Source organism: Epargyreus clarus, unplaced genomic scaffold, assembly GCF_041222505.1.
Source record: "Epargyreus clarus isolate Ecla_fem2 unplaced genomic scaffold, WU_Ecla_fem_2.2 ptg000005l, whole genome shotgun sequence".
NCBI classification, from domain to species: Eukaryota; Metazoa; Arthropoda; class Insecta; order Lepidoptera; family Hesperiidae; genus Epargyreus; species Epargyreus clarus.
The window spans coordinates 15195947-15214237 of NW_027332213.1; the positions used below are offsets into that span (position 1 = coordinate 15195947).

Consider the following 18291-nt stretch of genomic DNA (forward strand, 5'->3'; position numbering starts at 1 on the left):
GTGAACGGACCCTAAGGCAGCATACGTAGGTACATAAACCTTCAAAAAATATCTTCAGGGGTAGCAATGAAATTCAGACTCGCCTTCCATGAGGCTCCAATTCTATTTAGGATGGATTACGGGTATAGTTGTCTAAAATGATCATATACCATCAGGTGGACTGCATGCTCGTTTGCTATTTAAATCTTATAAAACACCTACCCATAGATGTAAATGTTAATTTCGTAAAGTAGTTTTACTCTTTATTGTAATTGTTAATTGAAGTAGCTTCAGCTCCACATGTACCATTAGGTTGTTGGCCGTTGTAAAAAAACATTTACATATATTTTTTAAAAGATGTTTTATGGAGTTTCTTTCGCCGCTTTTTCTCCATAACGAAACACCTAGTGAAGCGGTGGTAGATGACATTCAAAAAGTGTTCTGCAAAGAACCTATTTCGAATAAAAAAATGATTAGATTTGATTACCTTAAATTCTATTCTTACCACTGAATTGAAACCAAGAGTCCTTGTGCAAAAATCTGTTAATGAGTATTTTACGATTATGTAACCGGTAATCTTATTTTATACACAAACATACATTTACATATTATTATGTAAATTAATTAAGATTTAACTTAATCAATACTTAATGTTCAAAATTAACATTTCTTTACAGCTATTTTAAGTTTGAAATACTTCTGCGCTTTTTTATTATATAATACCTAAATAAAAAGATTATCATTTATATTACAGGTGCTTTACACAAGTTATATTACTTAACTAACTTGATTTCTTATCTGGTGTATCTTTTTTATTTCATAAGTTAAATTCCTAAGTGAATACAACCGGTAAAGATTCGGAGGCAACGCCGCTACATTTATTTCTGCCTAATAACAAGTGTTTAGCGCCGCCGTATTCTAGTTTGAAGGGTGTGTAAGGGAGAGACAGATGTACAAGACGTTCTAATTTAGTCCTCAGGGGTAACAATACATGTGTGTGTTAGGTAATGTCCACGGGCGGCATCGGCAGGACTGCATGCTTCTTTGGTACTTTTATAATTAAAAAAATAAACGATTCGCGCCTTGAACCTTGTACCCCTTTTGAGTTCCCTAAACTGGGATAGACCCACAAATCCCGCAGGGTTTAAGGTTAATAAGGTTTAATAAACAATAGGAACCTTTTTAAATGCACTGGCACATCTGAAAGCGCCTGCGACTTATTTCATACAACAGTAGCTGAAAGTCGCTCGTACAGAAATAACTAGATACACCTACGTATTTTTATACGCGCAATATTTTGTACGTAACATTTATTCTTAGTATATTGGCAGGCGCAAGAAAATTCATTGATTTAATAATAGCAACATAGATGTCGCTATGGGACGTGTATTGTGGAATAGCTATAATAATAAACACACAATAATAACTTTTATTTGTTTTAAAAAATAATTTACTTCACACAGAAATAGGATTAAATACTTATATCAATCGAGGTGGTAAATTCTAAAATATTTCTTTCTATAAGAACTTAAAGAAACTTAGTCCATTGATACTTACTTACTAATAAAAAAACAGTTTTATTTAACAAGAAGATATTTTTTTTTTTTTTTATAATATAGGAGTAGAAGACGAGCATGCAGTCCACCTGATGGTAAGTGGCTCCTGCCGCCCATGGACATCTGTAATCAACCTCAGATAGGATTAGATATTCCTACCTGAGGTCGGCCACAGATGCGCCGCTACCCCTGAGGACTAAGCTGGAACGCCTCGGAAAAGTCTGTCTCCCTTACCACACCCTTCAAACCGGAACACAGCAGCGCCTAACACTGCTGTTATTAGGTATAAATAGGTGTGGCGGTGGTGCCGCCGGAGTCGAACCACAAAGGGTTCTACCACCTTCAAAAGCTCATATTCAAAAACTTTTGTAGGTTTCTAATTTATGGAGGTGGTAGGACTCTTTGTGGCTTCACTACGGAAGCACCACCACTACCCCAATTTCTACTTAATAGCAGCAGTCTTAAGCATTGCTGAGTTCTGGCATAGATAAGTACTATGAGTTCTGGTATAATAGTGCGCTCCGGTTGTGTTCCGTCGGAGATCCCGGAGTTCTCCAACAAGCGATTAGGACGGCCGCTAGGGGGGTTTTAGTGCGGTAAAAAATCCCACATAACCCGACGTCGCTCCCACGTCGTCCCACCTTTTGAAGGTTTCCCCCTCGAAAATAATGGCATTAATAGTGTAGCGAAACATTCTACGTCTATGGGTTTGAAGTATCTCTATGACATTGGACACTTAGCCAAGGCGTTTCAACTTAATCCTCAAAAGTATCAACGCACTTGTGGCCGACTTCAGGTAGAAATCTAATTTGCTATGAGGTCTACATGAGGTCTACTGAGGTCATCAACGTTATTACGCTTGTACGCTTATTCCTGACCTATCCCCATTCTCCCATAGACTTCACCAATAGCTGGAAGCGTGCGGCAATGCCCAACAATAGACCGTAAATAGTTAAGTTACCATAATTCGCCTTTGCCCCTACAAAGGGCAATACCTATTAGGGCAAATGTTTTCGTTTTTAAACGCCATCCCGATAAAAAGTCAAGGTCGTGTACTCAGAATACTTCGATCTATGCTTCCAAATTTAACTAGCTTATTACCTCGTCGTAAAGATCAGAATAGATTGGCAGACGCCCCAGCATAAACACGGTGCTTGTTTTATATCACGATGTCGGATCATCTAGTCTTTATTACGTCGACATAACCGTGAAAATTGTTTGAAACCCGCGTCGTTATAAATTGCAACAAGTATAGTGAATTACGATTATAAATGACAACAAACTTTAGCTTTAGTTGCTCCGCAGTGTTCTACGTAAATGCATGTGTCGGTCGATTTAAAAAAAAGTTTCGATTTATTTTAAAAATGAATGTGATCTCGCTAACCGTTTGGGCGCTAGAAAGCAATTGTTTTACCGTGTACTCAGTGATGATAGTGTGTTTTGTGGCGTTTACAATATTCCACAAAAATAGATTAGAGGAACATCAAAATAGAATTGCGGCGAAAAAAAATTTCGCGCCAAACACCGGCGGGAGAGGTTAGTGACATTTTAATTAGCCGACTAGGGCAAACAGGCAAAGGTAGCAATTTATTCAGCTGTTTAATATGTTTATCTATGAATTTGTTTTGCACGTGTTGAAGGCAGATACGTAGTCGTATTTTAATATTTTTCACAAATTACTGCAATGTCTAATTGACCATTACTCTTTAGTAACTTAGTAACTCACTTTTATGCAACCTTCGTTGCTTCCTTAAGTTATTGAAAATATTGTAATAGTCTCTAGCCGTTCATTGTAGATCCAGGATACAAAATTCTTAGTAATAATCGAACACATTATCTACTTAGTTAGATTTTTACACATTTCGTTACTATAGATGTCAGGGTATTGAAGTAACAAATCAAATCATTTATTTTGCTTAATATAGGTATACAGTTGTTATATCCCAAGTTATATAACAAGTGTAGTTCATGTTATTTTCATAAAAGTTTCTAGTAGTAATGGACAATGCTGCCCATCTGATGGTAAATGGCAGCTGCCTCACATTTAATCATGGACATCTGTAACCTAGACCATACAGAACATGGGTTCTACCTAAAGCTGATCACAGATCCGTTGACACTCCTGAGGACGAAGAAATGAAGATATTTCTTTTTGTTGCTTTATTATCTGCAAAAATCACAGATTAGTAAAGATTACTCACTCCTCGGAAGAATAACCTAAGGTCATTGTTTTGAGACTCAGTCCTAACAAGAAAATGTAACCAGTTTTGACAATTGAAATTGTCACTCTCATATATTTTCGTGTTTGAAAAATATTAAAAAAATGTAGTTTTTAGAGCATTTACAAATGAAATAATATTTCTCCGCATTTTTTCTTCGATTTCGTGTTTTTGCACCACTTAACTGCACATGTCGGGATTGTTCCGGGTAAATTACAACATGACAGTCATGCCATACCATTTAATGGCTTCCTTTATTTATAATGCGGTGAGATATCTATACTTATCTACGACAAAAACCCGTAATTATTTTAAGTCATGAGATTCAAATAATAACGGGAAACACATTACATCATACATTTCAATCTTAATATTTGATAGTCATTCACAAAAAACATAAAAGGAGTCGAATTATTTTCAAACTTTGAGCAGGTAATTGCACAAAAACTTCGTTTCTTAAGAATCCCAAGATGAATCACATTCATACCTACCTTACCTACGAAAGGTTTAAATATGTTTGTACGCATCTACCATATCATGTTATGTCAAGATTAAGTGATTTATGTAATTACTTAATTTAAATATTATTATTATTATTATATAGGAGTAGCAGACGAGCATGCAGTCCACCTGATGGGAAGTGGCTACTGCCGCCCATGGACATTTGTAATCAACCCCAGATAGGATTAGATATACCTACTTGAGGTCGGCCACAGATGCGCCGCTACCCTTGAGGACTAAGCTGGAACGCCTCCGAAAAGTCTGTCTCCCTTACCACACCCTTCAAACCGGAACACAGTAGCGCCTAACACTGCTGTTATTAGGTAGAAATAGGTGTGGCGGTGGTGCCGCCGGAGTCGAACCGCAAAGGGTTCTACCACCTTTAAATTAATAAAAATAGTAATTGTATAGGTAAAACAAAATCTTTACTTCCTAAAATTATAGCTTACGCTACCTACTCCTAGAATTTAGACGAATCCAACAACATCTTATATGTTCAAAACCGTCAAACTGTTTACGCTAGAGACGCTAAAGAATGACACATACATACCTAATTACGCTCAATAACATTACCCTCCCCTGTCGGATAACAATAATAAGTTGCACAAAACATTCACCCCGTGAAGTTTAATAAAATTTACTATGTCCTCCTTAAAAGTATTTTGCTTTGTGTAAAAGTTCCGTCAAAATCGGTTCAGCCGTTTGCAAGATTAGCGTGACGATATTAGCTATAACAAAATTTTGATTATTACATTATGTCACTGTTGGCGTGGTTGTAGTTGTAAAAACACAGCATATCTTGTTGCTCGAGTAATTTAATGTAAGAAGAGTAGCAGATGCCATACAGACTACAGTTCATAGGCCATGCATATCAGTTACAATATCCGTAAAAGTCCTTAGGACGATCTAGGGTTACCATCCGAACTTCCGCCAGTTGCTGTAGGGTCAAAACAAAACTGAGCTGTGACGTCGCACCGTAGAAAGTCTGCGACGGCTTGTGTCTGACACGTTCAATGACTGTAGATTAAAAACGGGGTCGTGTGTGTTTGCAATACTTAAAAGTGCTTTGGAATTTGAAAACACCTATTTTTATATAATAATACTCTATTGCAGAAGACGAACATGCGGTCCACCTGATGGTACTACGTGGCTACTGCCACCCATGAATATTTGTAATCAGCCTCAAATAAGATTAGATAGATGCCTACCTGCAGTCCAACGCAGATGCACCCCTGAAGAGAAAGATGGAACGCCTCGGAAAAGTATCTCTCCCTTCAAACCAAAACACAATTCAGTAGCGTTTATTACTACTTAGCAGATCTGGTGAAGAGACATACTAAACTTCCAACTTAGTTTTTAGAGCCCTCAGTTAAGACTTTAAGAGTTAATTAGACAGATTAACAGATCACCATGGGCGGTAGTAGCCAATTGCCATTAGGTGGACCAGGGCCAGATTTAAGGGAGGGCAACCGGGGCGGCAGCCCCGGGGCCTCCACAAAAGAGGGGTCCCCACAATAGAGTCGTCGGATTTTTTTTTAATTCCCACTAGTAAATACTAGTAAAAAATATATATATCTTTTCTTATGATATTTTTTTTCGCTGTTTTACCTTTATCTACAGTATTTTGTACAAACATGAATACTAGAAGAATCTACCTGCGTTTCACAATAAAATATTTATTGAAAAACTCAACTGAAAAAATTGTTAATTTTATTCGGAAAATAATTTGGGGCCAGGGGGCCTCCACTCCAGGAAGAGGTCTAGAGGCCTTGGGGCAACAAATTGCCCCAAGGCCTCTAGACCTCTAAATCCGGCCCTGAGGTGGACTTTATGCTCGTTAACATCACTATTATATAAAAATAGCAGTTTCAATACTGCTTTTCGTTACTTCAATTTTGTTTAAAGCACGCGTTCTCAGCTTTCATTAATCTCACTGTACGCTCCACATACATCATCTGTTTGATCTTCAACACCCACATTAATGTATAAACCCACGTTAGAGACGATTTAGCATCTCTGCAACCCATTTCACGAGTGTACTAAATATTTATTTAACTAATCACAGCATCGTTTAAATGAAGTGTAACTTTAAATAAAAACAATTAAATATTTTTCAATGTTATATTAAGGAGTAAACCCCTTGTGCTTTGCTTTCGGAGACATCACCGCCACATTTATGTCTGCCTGAGACATTTATATGAGGGTTTTCAACTTACTCCTCAGCAGTAGCAGAGGCATATGGCAATTCTCAGAAAGGTTCTTATCATAAAATTTTTATTTACTCTTTATTGACCATGTTAAAAACAGTGTGGTGCAAAAGGCGGACTTAATGCTAAATAGCATTATCTCCCAGTCAACCTTGGGGATGTGCAGAGGCGTGTCAAGGCGGTAAAACTATACTAAAAAAAATAAATAAATAGGAATTAAATTAAAATGAAAAAAAGTCGTCTCACTAACAATGTTTCTTTGTTTAAACGAAAAGTAAAAGAGCACTATTTATCTCTTTCATAATTAGGTATATATGTGTATTTATATATTATGTTTATATATTATATGTTTATATTATGTGTATTTATTTGTATATATTTATATGTCTTTGTTATCTATTTATTTTTGTGTACACAAATGTGTAAATAAAAGGATGTAAATAAAATGAAAAAAAGGATAAAGGAGAACATGAAAAAAGAAAGAATCTGACAAAGAAAGAGATAAGATATAAATAAATGAGAAGTAAATACATTTTAAAATAAATTACTACGTGAAAATGAAGAAAAATTGTGTAGACACCATATCTAATGATGAACTAAATTACAATAGTTGTGTTCATAAATTTTAGTGGAAAGGTGTGAATCCCGGCTTATTACGAGACGACCATTTTAGTCCTCAGGTAGCAACGCATCAGTAATTAGCTTTATGTTGAACTGGTTGTATGTAGATTTGGTCAAAAGTGTATGGACGGCAGTGACCACGCACCTTCTGAAGGTGGTGGTGTGGTTGGACTCCGGCGGCACCACTGCCACACCTATTTCTGTCTAATAACGACAGTGTTAAACGTCGCCTTATTCTAGTTTGAAGGGTGTGGTAAGGGAGACATACTTTTTTGAGGCGACTTAGTTTTCAGGGAAAGGAACAAACTTATCAAGGGTTGATGACAGATGTCCAGGGGTAGCAATAGTCACTTACTATCAGAACTGAATGCCCACTTCCTACTTCTAATAAATAAAATATCAGTATCATACTGTTCATGGCATCACACTCGATTCACGAAACGTTCTACAAGCCATGTGTATTGAAAATGATTCACTCATACGTCACACTGGCGCAGTGACGTGTGTGTGTTTAGTTTTCGTTATAATAATATTATTTAATAGCAGTTTTATTTAACAACCACTGAGTTCAGACTGTGTGATTTAAAGATGTCACTGTAAACTTGTGTACTTGTTGAAAAATCTTGATATTCATTTGAATATCAACAGACCTTTAACCGAACATAAGTTATGAAGCGACTGAATTTATAGTGTTCCTTAAAAATAGTGCTATTGTTGTAGACGCCCTGGCACCACGATTTGGCACTGAGTGTTGGTGAGGAGTAGAAGATTGATTTGGCAAGACGTATTCCCATTCTCTTTGATATAATCCGCTATGTTAATAATGTTACAATGTTATTAATAATGTTAGAATGTAATGATTTTACAATGTTATTAATAATGTTACAATGTAAAATGTTTTGTCTACCTAAAATCAACATTTGACAATTTTTTTACTACATAAATTGTCAAATTTTGATCCTTAGTAGGCAAAATTTTGATAGATCGAATATCAATAACGGGCATAAGTCGACATCATACAAAACACGCAATAAATTCGTCATATGATTATTTTCTAATTGTTTATTTCAACACGAGTATTATTTGATACCATGTTTTCTATACCCTCGTATACTTCTATAACTCGTATCCTATACCTACGCAATACCAAAATATAAATATTTTTAAAGGTTTGTTTCTTAATCTCTCGTTCTATCTATTAGTCTGCTCATCTATTCGTGTGTTTGTCTGTCCATCTTTTTAGCTGTTAATCTTGTAAGCGCCCTAATTTTTACCACGCTTTTATTAGCTTAGATTCTATGTATGTATATGTATGTATGTATATATGTATGCATTTATGTATGTATGTATGTAACGGAATCTTTGAACTCGATTTTTACCCACTTTGAACGGTCCGATTAATTTAAAATTTTGAACAATTATCAAGAACCGATGACAATACATGATTTAAATAATTTTATCCCATTATCCTCATCAGGAGCGTCAGGAAGTAGGATTAACGATTTTCTTTGTGCCATTTTAGCGTGTTTTTAAGTTTTTAAACTATAATTATTTGTAATATAATATATACAATCAGAACTTTACTTTAGAATGATTCTTATTTGAACTCATTTTAAAAACCACTCGTTCAAACCTGATAAAACGTATCTAAGATGGATTTCATACCATATTGAGATTAATGATCAAGTAAATGATGTCTTGCACGCTATGTATCCGCTATGTGGTCGGATAAGTGGAATTGTTACGTGTTTGCACATTACGGTAATCATTTTATCTACAGCGTCATAAGTTATATAAAGTTAATAACATTATATTTATTTATTACTGGTTTACTGCTATTATTAGTCTACTGCTATTTTCAAAAATCAATTTTTAAAATCGTAATATTTTAAGCGTTGATGTTTTTTGTCTGAGAATGCAAAGATAGGGTACCTTTGCCACAGTATATATAGATATCTTTGCCACAGTATATATTGTGCCTTTGCAATTTTTTTTCTTAGTTTTCTTAGTTTGATACCAGAAACGCCTCCACGCCTATTCTGCCTTTTAATGATAGTGTTGCCATGTTATTTGATGAGTGTTGTAAGGAAAACAGAATATATGAACCCATCTTTACGGAAAAATTTCGTCATGGCCACAAACCACACAACGTACAAAAAACATTTATAGTAAGTACGCACGTATTACTTAACAAGACCTGCGCATTTTTTTATGATTTCCATTGGCAAAGTTATACTCAATTTGTTGGTAAGTGTGTGTCTTTAAACATGCAACCTCAACCTCAACGCAACGCAAGGCAACTCCAACCTCAACCTCAAGTAAAATTAGAGTGTAAATTTCCTAAGGTCACTGACGTGTGACTAAGGTCACTACCCATGAGCACTTAGAGCGGCTTTTAACTGGCGTGACGGAGTATGCATGGAGACCCACTGCGTGCAGCTGTTGCTTACAATACGCAGCATGCAGCACTGGATCTTAAATATTTTTAGACGGGGCAAAAACTGAAAAAAGCCGCCCCCGACCACTTATATTTGTGTTTACCGAACTATACCTACGCGCCTCGCGATTAATAATGTTCACTAGTATAGGTCAGTTAAGTAAATGAGTTGTCCATTCGTTTGTAAAGTGTGAATTCGGCCAACCTCTGAATTTGCCGCCCGGGCATGGGTCCTGGCCCCCCTAGATCCGGGCCTGGCAGAATACGGTGACAGCCATTAACTGACTGAGAGAAACAGCGGGCGCCCGCTGCGTGTGAACGCGCCGTGTGTCGCCGCCCTTCGCATGTGCCAAAACCCATCATACGAGCGTGCAGCGGCAGTTTTAGTTTCAGTTTTAGCGGAAGCTCTAAGTGAAAAGCTTCGTGTACGCATCTCTGACTTATCGCACCCTTCTGACGATCAGACTAGCTTCTGTTTCAAAAAAACAGGGTTTGTTGTCGTGAAGCAGAAATAATGTATGGAAAAGCGTAAAGGGAGTAATATGCCTATAGTACCTACAATTTTCCTTTTCTACTAAAGACTGCAAGTTAGTCACATAGGCGTTTTTCGTTATAGTAGGTATAATGTAAATAAATAATTCTGTATTTGTTCCATAGAGTTACTTCATACCTGCATAAGTTGTACAGCTCGCACACAAGATGTCTATTGCGACTAGTTTTTGCCTTCAAACTGGTTAGTTTACCTAGGTGCGCCCATCTACCTGTCTAGTTTACACTGAACTAATTATAGGTACTCGTGGTTAGTGCGTATTCTGTATTTTTTTATAGCGCTGCTGTGTTCTGTTAGAATGCGGTAAGGAAAAGATACTTACACGAAACGCTCCTAAATAGTTCTTAGATAAGCTTTCCGCTTATTAAACACACACGTACACATGCACACACATACATACACGCATGTGCGCGCACACACACACACCACATAGTGCAAAACGAGGACTGCCCGTGTCGTGGTTGCCATGGATACACATAAAGACGCATTCACAAAAACACAGAAAAGAACATCATTTAGATGTCTGTTTAGCCAGGGATCGAACCCGGAATCTTTTGCGCAACACACAGTATGGCTCTGCTACGCGGACAAATCACTACACCATGCGGGTAAACCACAATTCCACGCGGGTAAACCACCACGCCACGCACCACGCCTGAGAAGCAATGTATCCGACATCAAGTAGCACCCTGGTAATGCTATCTGCGATTGATTAGGCCGGCAGTAACCACTCACCATTAGGTGGACTGCGTGCTTGTTTGAATAATCGGAACTTACGATTCGAATCTCTGAACTCTATTCGATTATCAACCTATTATTTTCCCACTGCTGAGCACGGGTCTCCTCTCAGAGTGAGAGAATTAGGCCATAGTCCACCGCGCTGGCCAAGTGCGTGTTAGTAGACTTCACATACCTTTGAGATTTTTTTTTATAAATCGCTCAGGCAGGTTTCCTCACGATGTTTTCCTTCACCGTTGCAGCAAGTGATAATTTATTTCTAAACTATATTGCCTAACTACCTTACTCTATTTACTTACTGCGGAAAAGATTAAAACATACATGTAGTAGAATATAGATTACATTCCTAATACAAAAATGTTACGTTTGTACATATTTGTATGTAAACGGCGTTCAAAATGTAAATACAGTTGCACAAACAGGGCTTAGGCCATGCAACGATGTGGTCAATATTAATAGCAAATAGACAGTAGGTTTGCATATGTCTATTCTCATATGCATTAAAATCCAGTTTAATATTATCTTGGTTGGATAAAACTATTGTAAGTACCTATAATAAAACATAATTTATTCTATAAAATAACAGTGTATCATGTTGCGTAATACTATTCGAGACGTTGCTTATTGTTACAATTTTTTTGTTCGACGAACAGTTTGCCCGAAACGATTTGAACCCCTTTTCCAATATGGCGGACGAGAGACAAGGGTTGCGACCACACAAACTAGGTAAACATCTTAAAAATTAAATTTCGTCTAACTTTTGCACGCTTTGGACCAAAAATTATAACATTTGAATAGGCTATTTATTTCTTTCATTGTTATTCCTAAACGAAGGTGGTAGAACCCTCTGAGTCCGGCGGCCCAACCGCTACACGTATTTCTGCCTGATACAGCAGTGTTAAGCGCTACTGTATCCTGGTTTGAAGGGTGTGGTAAGGGAGACATACTTATCCGATGTATTGCAGTGTTAAGCGCTACTGTATCCTGGTTTGAAGGGTGTGGTAAGGGAGACATACTTTTCCGATGTATTGCAGTGTTAAGCGCTACTATATCCTGGTTTGAAGGGTGTGGTAAGGGAGACATACTTTTCCGATGTATTCCAGCTTAGTCCTCCGGGTTACAGCGCATTTGTGGCCGACCGGTAGGAATCTGATCTTATCTGGGGTTGATATAGACGTCCACGGGCGGCAGTAGCCACTTACCACTTACCATCAAGTGGATTGCATGCTCGTTGCCTCTCCTAGTTTATAAAGAATACAAAAATGTCAACAAACAAAAATACAAAAATGGTGGCATTAAAATCTAAGTAAGAAGCACATACACATGCATGGCATCCTTGCCCTAGTGACTTCATAAGTCAACGGAGCTGATTATAATTGCAATAACAACATCCATTATGAGATTATTTAATTAATTACGCTTTGATGTGTCTATAGTAATTATAATAATTTCTTTAATTGGTCAAGGCTTTACTATATGGACTTTAGTGGATGCCTCGGTTAGATTTTTAATTAATATGGTTTGTGTTATAATATGTGTTTCCAAAAATTAATTATACTAAAATTGGATTATATGTGTTACTATTATTACTAACTAATAATTATCCTCAATAACGAAACCATGTGGAACAATAAATTTAACTGCTAAATAAATAAATGTATGTCTGTCTAATTTTCAAAACAAAATTTTGAGATTGCTTTAAATGTGTAAATGTAAGAATGTATGTATCTAATGGATGATTCATTTACGTCTGTTATTAATATTCAATCTATCTTAATCTGGTAAGAAAAATATAGGACAGTATTATGACTGTAGGTAGTAGTTGATTATTAATAATGTGAATTTAAGTTAAGTATTAATAATGGGATTTATCAAAAGTAAAAAAAACAAGGAAAACAAAAATATTTTAAATTATTAATAATCAAACAAAAGAACTATTCGAACAATTAATTTTAAAAATAATAATCTTTTTAATGTGGGTCATAAAACCAATTGTTCATTAACTATGAATTTATTTCACAACATTTATTAAAATAAAAATTTGCACAAAATCGTTAGAAGCAAATTGCCTTCAATAAAACCTCCCATAATAGTTACTTACTATTACAAAATAGTTAAACTATTTATAACTACGGTTTCGTATTACGATTACGGTACTAACTATCATTACTAATCTATGCTAACTATACATTTTCCGGACATGATTCCACAACGGATTGCTGATAAAAACAATTATAATACCTAATGTTATTTACGCAAACATAATAATAGATAATAGATTTTTTGCGTTTGAATTACGTACGTGTTTGTATTCGTTTCTGTAGATTTCAAATTAAATATTGAATTTACATTTCAAAGTTCTTATCGGCATGGTCTGGTATTTTTGAAATCTTCCTCTGATGACGTAATATCATTTTGATAACTGTTAATAAAACGTATTATAATACTAGCCGACCCGACAAACGTTGTGTTCCCATATAAATAAAAAGGGTGAACAAGCCTTATCACTTAGGGGTATGAAAAATAGGTAGTAACCGATTCTCAGACCTACTGAATGTGCATATAGAATTTGGTGAAAATCGGTAAAGCCGTTACGGAGGAGTACGGTACCTAACATTGTGACACGAGAATAAAACATATTGTAATATATCGATTGTTTTGTATTATTTTGTTATTGTGCGTATCTGTTAATAAATAATAATCCCGATTGTGGTCGCATATTGATTTTTCATGCCTTATCTCAGCGCGGCAGTTTAACAGCCAAGTCGGTAAGAAATAAGCAAGCAACAGCCATGTACATTGATAAGTTTACACGACATATTTCCAGCTACCTTTGGTACTCCCATAATGTCAATAATAAAAAGCGAAGGAAATAAATTACACTTTATACGCTTATAATATAATTTTGGTACTTACAAGTATCTTACATTTACAAACAATTTAATTGGATATGAGGCTACCTTAAATATAAGTTAATTATCTTTTAAATCAATTAAAGAACTTTATTATGTAAGTATGTTCTAAGATCTGTTGCACACCATACTGTCCTATAAAAATAAGCAATTTCTTCATGATCGTTATTAGTGGGCTAAAATTGATAAATTCTATTTATCTATCATATTTGAGCAAAACTTTGGATAGATTGCTTATTAATAACGGGCGTGAGACCTCCGCTCATTTTTTGGGAAATGAGCACCCATAATGGCTATACCCAACTTGGCCTCCTTCACTCTTATGTTTTTGTTGAGATGATAAATACTTGACATTTAACCGTAGTCCTTCTAACCACTGCACTAAAGGAAGTGTGTCAAGTTCGTTATTCCAAAACAAACTTGTATGACCTTTTTGATAAATATGATGAACTTGGTATAGCGGCCTACTTCCCTAATTTTAAATAGTTAATATTTTAGCCTGATTAGTCAATTCTATTTTATATTTATATGCATATTTTCTGAGTTGTACAATAATTAATTCCAAATTGGTTGCTGAAAATAATTGCTGGCAATAATTAATGGTAAACACTTGAAAGTAATTAAGATTAATTGTATTTCCTTACAATGTCTAATTGTTTGTTAACTTCCTATTCATTAAGGGCCACGATATAATTTAAAGTCTTATAGGTAATAATAATAAATCTTTCTAAACACACGTAGTGCTCCGTCGTGGGTGCTATGTACACACATAAATTCGAAAACTAGACCCAGATCGGAATTATAAATTCCTCGTATAAATGTCTGATCGAAACCGGAACCTTCTGTGTGTCAGACAGGTCGGTCACCATACCTGTGCCATGTAGGTCCTTCTAATATCATCCCATCACATCAACAACCCATTACTGTGCCATTGTTTGGCACGGGTTTCCTCTCATAATGAGAAGGGTTAAGCCATAGTCCACCGCGCTGGCCAAGTGGGTATTTGGTAGACTTCACATACCTTTGAGATTTTTTTTTATAAATCTCTCAGGTATGCAGGTTTCCTCACGATGTTTCCCTTCACCGTTTAGCGAGCGATAATTACTTTCTAATACGCACATAACTGAAGAATCAGAGGTGCGTGCCTGGGATTTAAACCTCGGACCCCTCGGTCTAGAGGCCGAGTTTCTTAATCACTAGGCTATCACTGATATGCCTTCTAATATGAAATTATTTAACTATGAACCTAAATTAAAGAGGTATGCGAGGAATCCTAAAAATCGTAAGATGGCTATAACCGCTATCTATAAATAACACTGCTTGTATGTCTGATTCAATATTTTTTTTTAATTCGATAGTAACGGGTCGTCCATGCTCTATTTAGGTCAAAAGACATGTTATCACTATTTATCACGAGCGGACTGTCAAATGTCAAATACTATCAACATAGAAAAGTAATCAATAATACATTGCTTTTATAGTATCGAGCAAAATTTGAATCAAGGTCTTGTATGTTTGAGTATGACTAGCCTTTCAATATAAATGCATATTATGCGTAATATAACAATGAAATATTAACCCGGATATTTGGTGACAATTCCCATTTAATTGGAGATATGAAATGTTCATGTCAAACAGCTACCTAAATAATCTTATATATAAAATTCCCGTGTCACAATGTTAGTTACCGTACTTCTCCAAAACGGCTTTACCGATTTTCAAATTTTATATGCATATTCAGTAGGTCACAAATAATATATTTATTGTTACTGGGATATTTATGTACCTACTACTCAAATTGAACCCAATGATAAAAATGTCTTGTTATCAACGCCGTCACTGAATAGATAACTGCTTAGATTACGTACCATATTATTCTCTATTGCCCAATGGATAAACTTTGATTTTAAGTAATTTAGTTACTAAACCAATATTTAATTACAAAAAGGGACTCTCTCAAAAACTTGCTCAATGTTGATATTAGTTAATTATTTTTTTCGGTTTAGTTTACCAAAATGTGAAATAACTGATTCTTATACTAAAAGAAGTATTTTCTTCGATCGGGAACTGCTGAAATGAATTTACATAAAATAGAAGCCAAATTTGTCTAAAATACATTGTCATTTGTGTCGTATCATATAGATTTTTCATTTTTTTTTTTACCAGATTACGGAGGGTAATTTTTTTCAAGCGTATCCAATGTTCATATCTCGTTCCTCACCATACAGCTCAAACAACTTGACGGATTTTAACATATATTATTGTTGTAGTTGGATTAATCTCTAAATTTTGGGGGTGACTTAAATTATAATTTTAAGCAATCGTGTTTTTTGTGGTTTAAAAAATCTCTCGTATATTATGTAGTAAATAATTTTAACAAGTAACAAGTATAGTGCTAATTTACTAACTTACATATGCTTGCTTCATAATTCAATAATCATTTTGATTTTGCCGCAGAAAAAGATTATCCGGATGACGACGACCCAGACATGCTGGTGCCAGCGATACCTGAGGATATCCCCCACGTGCCCTACAAGGCAATCAGGAGACCAGATGAGGAGGTTCTGCAGCGATCCCGGGAGTACTACGAGCTCATGGCTCAAAGACGTACCGTGAGGAGCTTCAGCCCAGAGCCCATTCCTCAGGAGGTCCTGGACAATATAGTGAAGACTGCTGGTTAGTTTTTAGGCGATAAATGAATTTTTGATTTTTTTATATATGAAATCCACCTGATGGTAACTGGCTACTGCCGCCCATGGACATATGTAATCAACCCTATCCAGATAGGATTAGATATTCCTTCCTGAGGTCGGCCACAGACGCGCCGCTACCCCTGAGGACTAAGCTGAAACGCCTCGGAAAAGTATGTCTCCCTCGCCACATCCCTCAAACCAGATCACAGCAGCGCTCAACATTGCTGTAATGAGTGGCGGTGGTGCTGCCGGAGTCGAACATCAAAGGGTTCTACCACCTTCATACACAGATTTTTGAAGTTACACGTCTTTAGGAGCACCGTAGGGGGAAAAGGATCGGTGAAATATATATTGTAATTGGAGTGTTACATTTCGATAATAACAATTTATAGATGACATGATACGATACAATGTGTATACTATACAATACAATAATACGATTCGGATATGATACGTACCAATCATTTTGTAATATTTTTTGTTTTGTAATAGTATCATTTCATGCACGTGTACACATTGATACACGCAATCATATTTTAATAACGCCAAAAAAATATAGCTTATTTGCGTACATAAGTTCCTACAAATACTCTTTTTGTAGTGATTATGTTACACTTTTTGTACGTTAGGAAAAAATATATGAGTGAAAAATATGAGCACATACCAAATGCCTACGTCACACAAGAGTGACAAGTTCGTTGACCTTAGGCCGCGATTCTCGATGAATATTATAAAAATGATAAATATATTTACTAACAGTAATATAACGGTTATGCCGCAGAATTTGTTTATATGTACTCTTATCTTAAAAATCAGTTAAAACTTAGTTCAACGAATTAAAAATGTGTACATATATACATTATTAAGATTATTTTCAATGCCACAATACTGTTATATACGTACTTAATATTTACTTTACTAAAATGTGTACAAATATAACGTATTAAATTATTTATTGTATAAAGATGTGGTTGCCTTGTTAAGTCATAACCGCAAAAAATATGAAGATTCTGTTAATGGACGTATTTATTATATTTATTTATGTTATGGGCGTATTTAAAATACAATGAGAACCGTAATAAGATATTACCGTACAGGTAACATAACTTATTCTAGAATATTTTAAAATAAGCTGTTTACGAGTCCTATGTCGGTCACAAATGCGTTATTACCCCTAAGCACTTAGTTGGAACGCCTCGGATATGTATGTCTCCCTTACCTCTCATGTCAAACCAGAATACTGCTGTGTGGTTACTACTATTATTAAGTAGAACTAGGTTTGACAGTAGTGTCTTATAAGTCGAACCAAGAAAGGTTGGTGGGAACCACCCAATGAAGTTACATGAAATTTTGTTTTCAGTCACAAAACATATACAGTACAGTTTAAAAAACCGATGTGCTCCTTAAACGCAACCCTTATGTTAAAAAAATAATCTTATTACGTGATAGTTCTAGGTAACAAAAAATTGCTCGACTTGGCAGGTGCACTGCCGTGCCCCCGGATTTAGACGCGTACCAAAAAATCTTCTAAGATTCAGAGTAAATGTCTTTGAAGGACGGACAGATAGACAGAGAAACAGACAAGTGATTTTATAAGGATTCCCTTATTTCATTTTGATGTACGCAACTCTATGAAGTTCTTACAGGTGTATGAAGTTATGAACTCTACCAATCCGCATTAGTCCATCGTGTCCCAGCAGTGGGACAATCAGTGGGGTAGTGGGTCGAAGACGTAAGACGATGTAAGATCATTAGTGCGCCACCTACTCGTACCCGATGTATAGAAACAACAAATATAAATATTTATACTCGCAGAATTTAAGAATGGAACGCGAATGATAATATTAGATAGATAGATAGATAGATAGATATTCTTTA

The 18291-nt window shown here is 35.7% G+C and overlaps 1 protein-coding gene across 1 annotated transcript in view; it reads left to right on the forward strand.

The window, feature by feature from the left end:
- Positions 1–2831: 2831 nt before the first annotated feature.
- Iyd (Iodotyrosine deiodinase) overlaps positions 2832–18291 on the forward strand; it is a 29203-nt gene continuing 13743 nt past the window's right edge. Inside the window, exons 1-2 of the mRNA XM_073073333.1 lie at positions 2832–3071; positions 16178–16396. Coding sequence (XP_072929434.1) covers positions 2900–3071; positions 16178–16396 — 391 coding nt within the window. The 5' untranslated portion in view covers positions 2832–2899. The remainder of the gene's footprint in view (positions 3072–16177; positions 16397–18291) is intronic.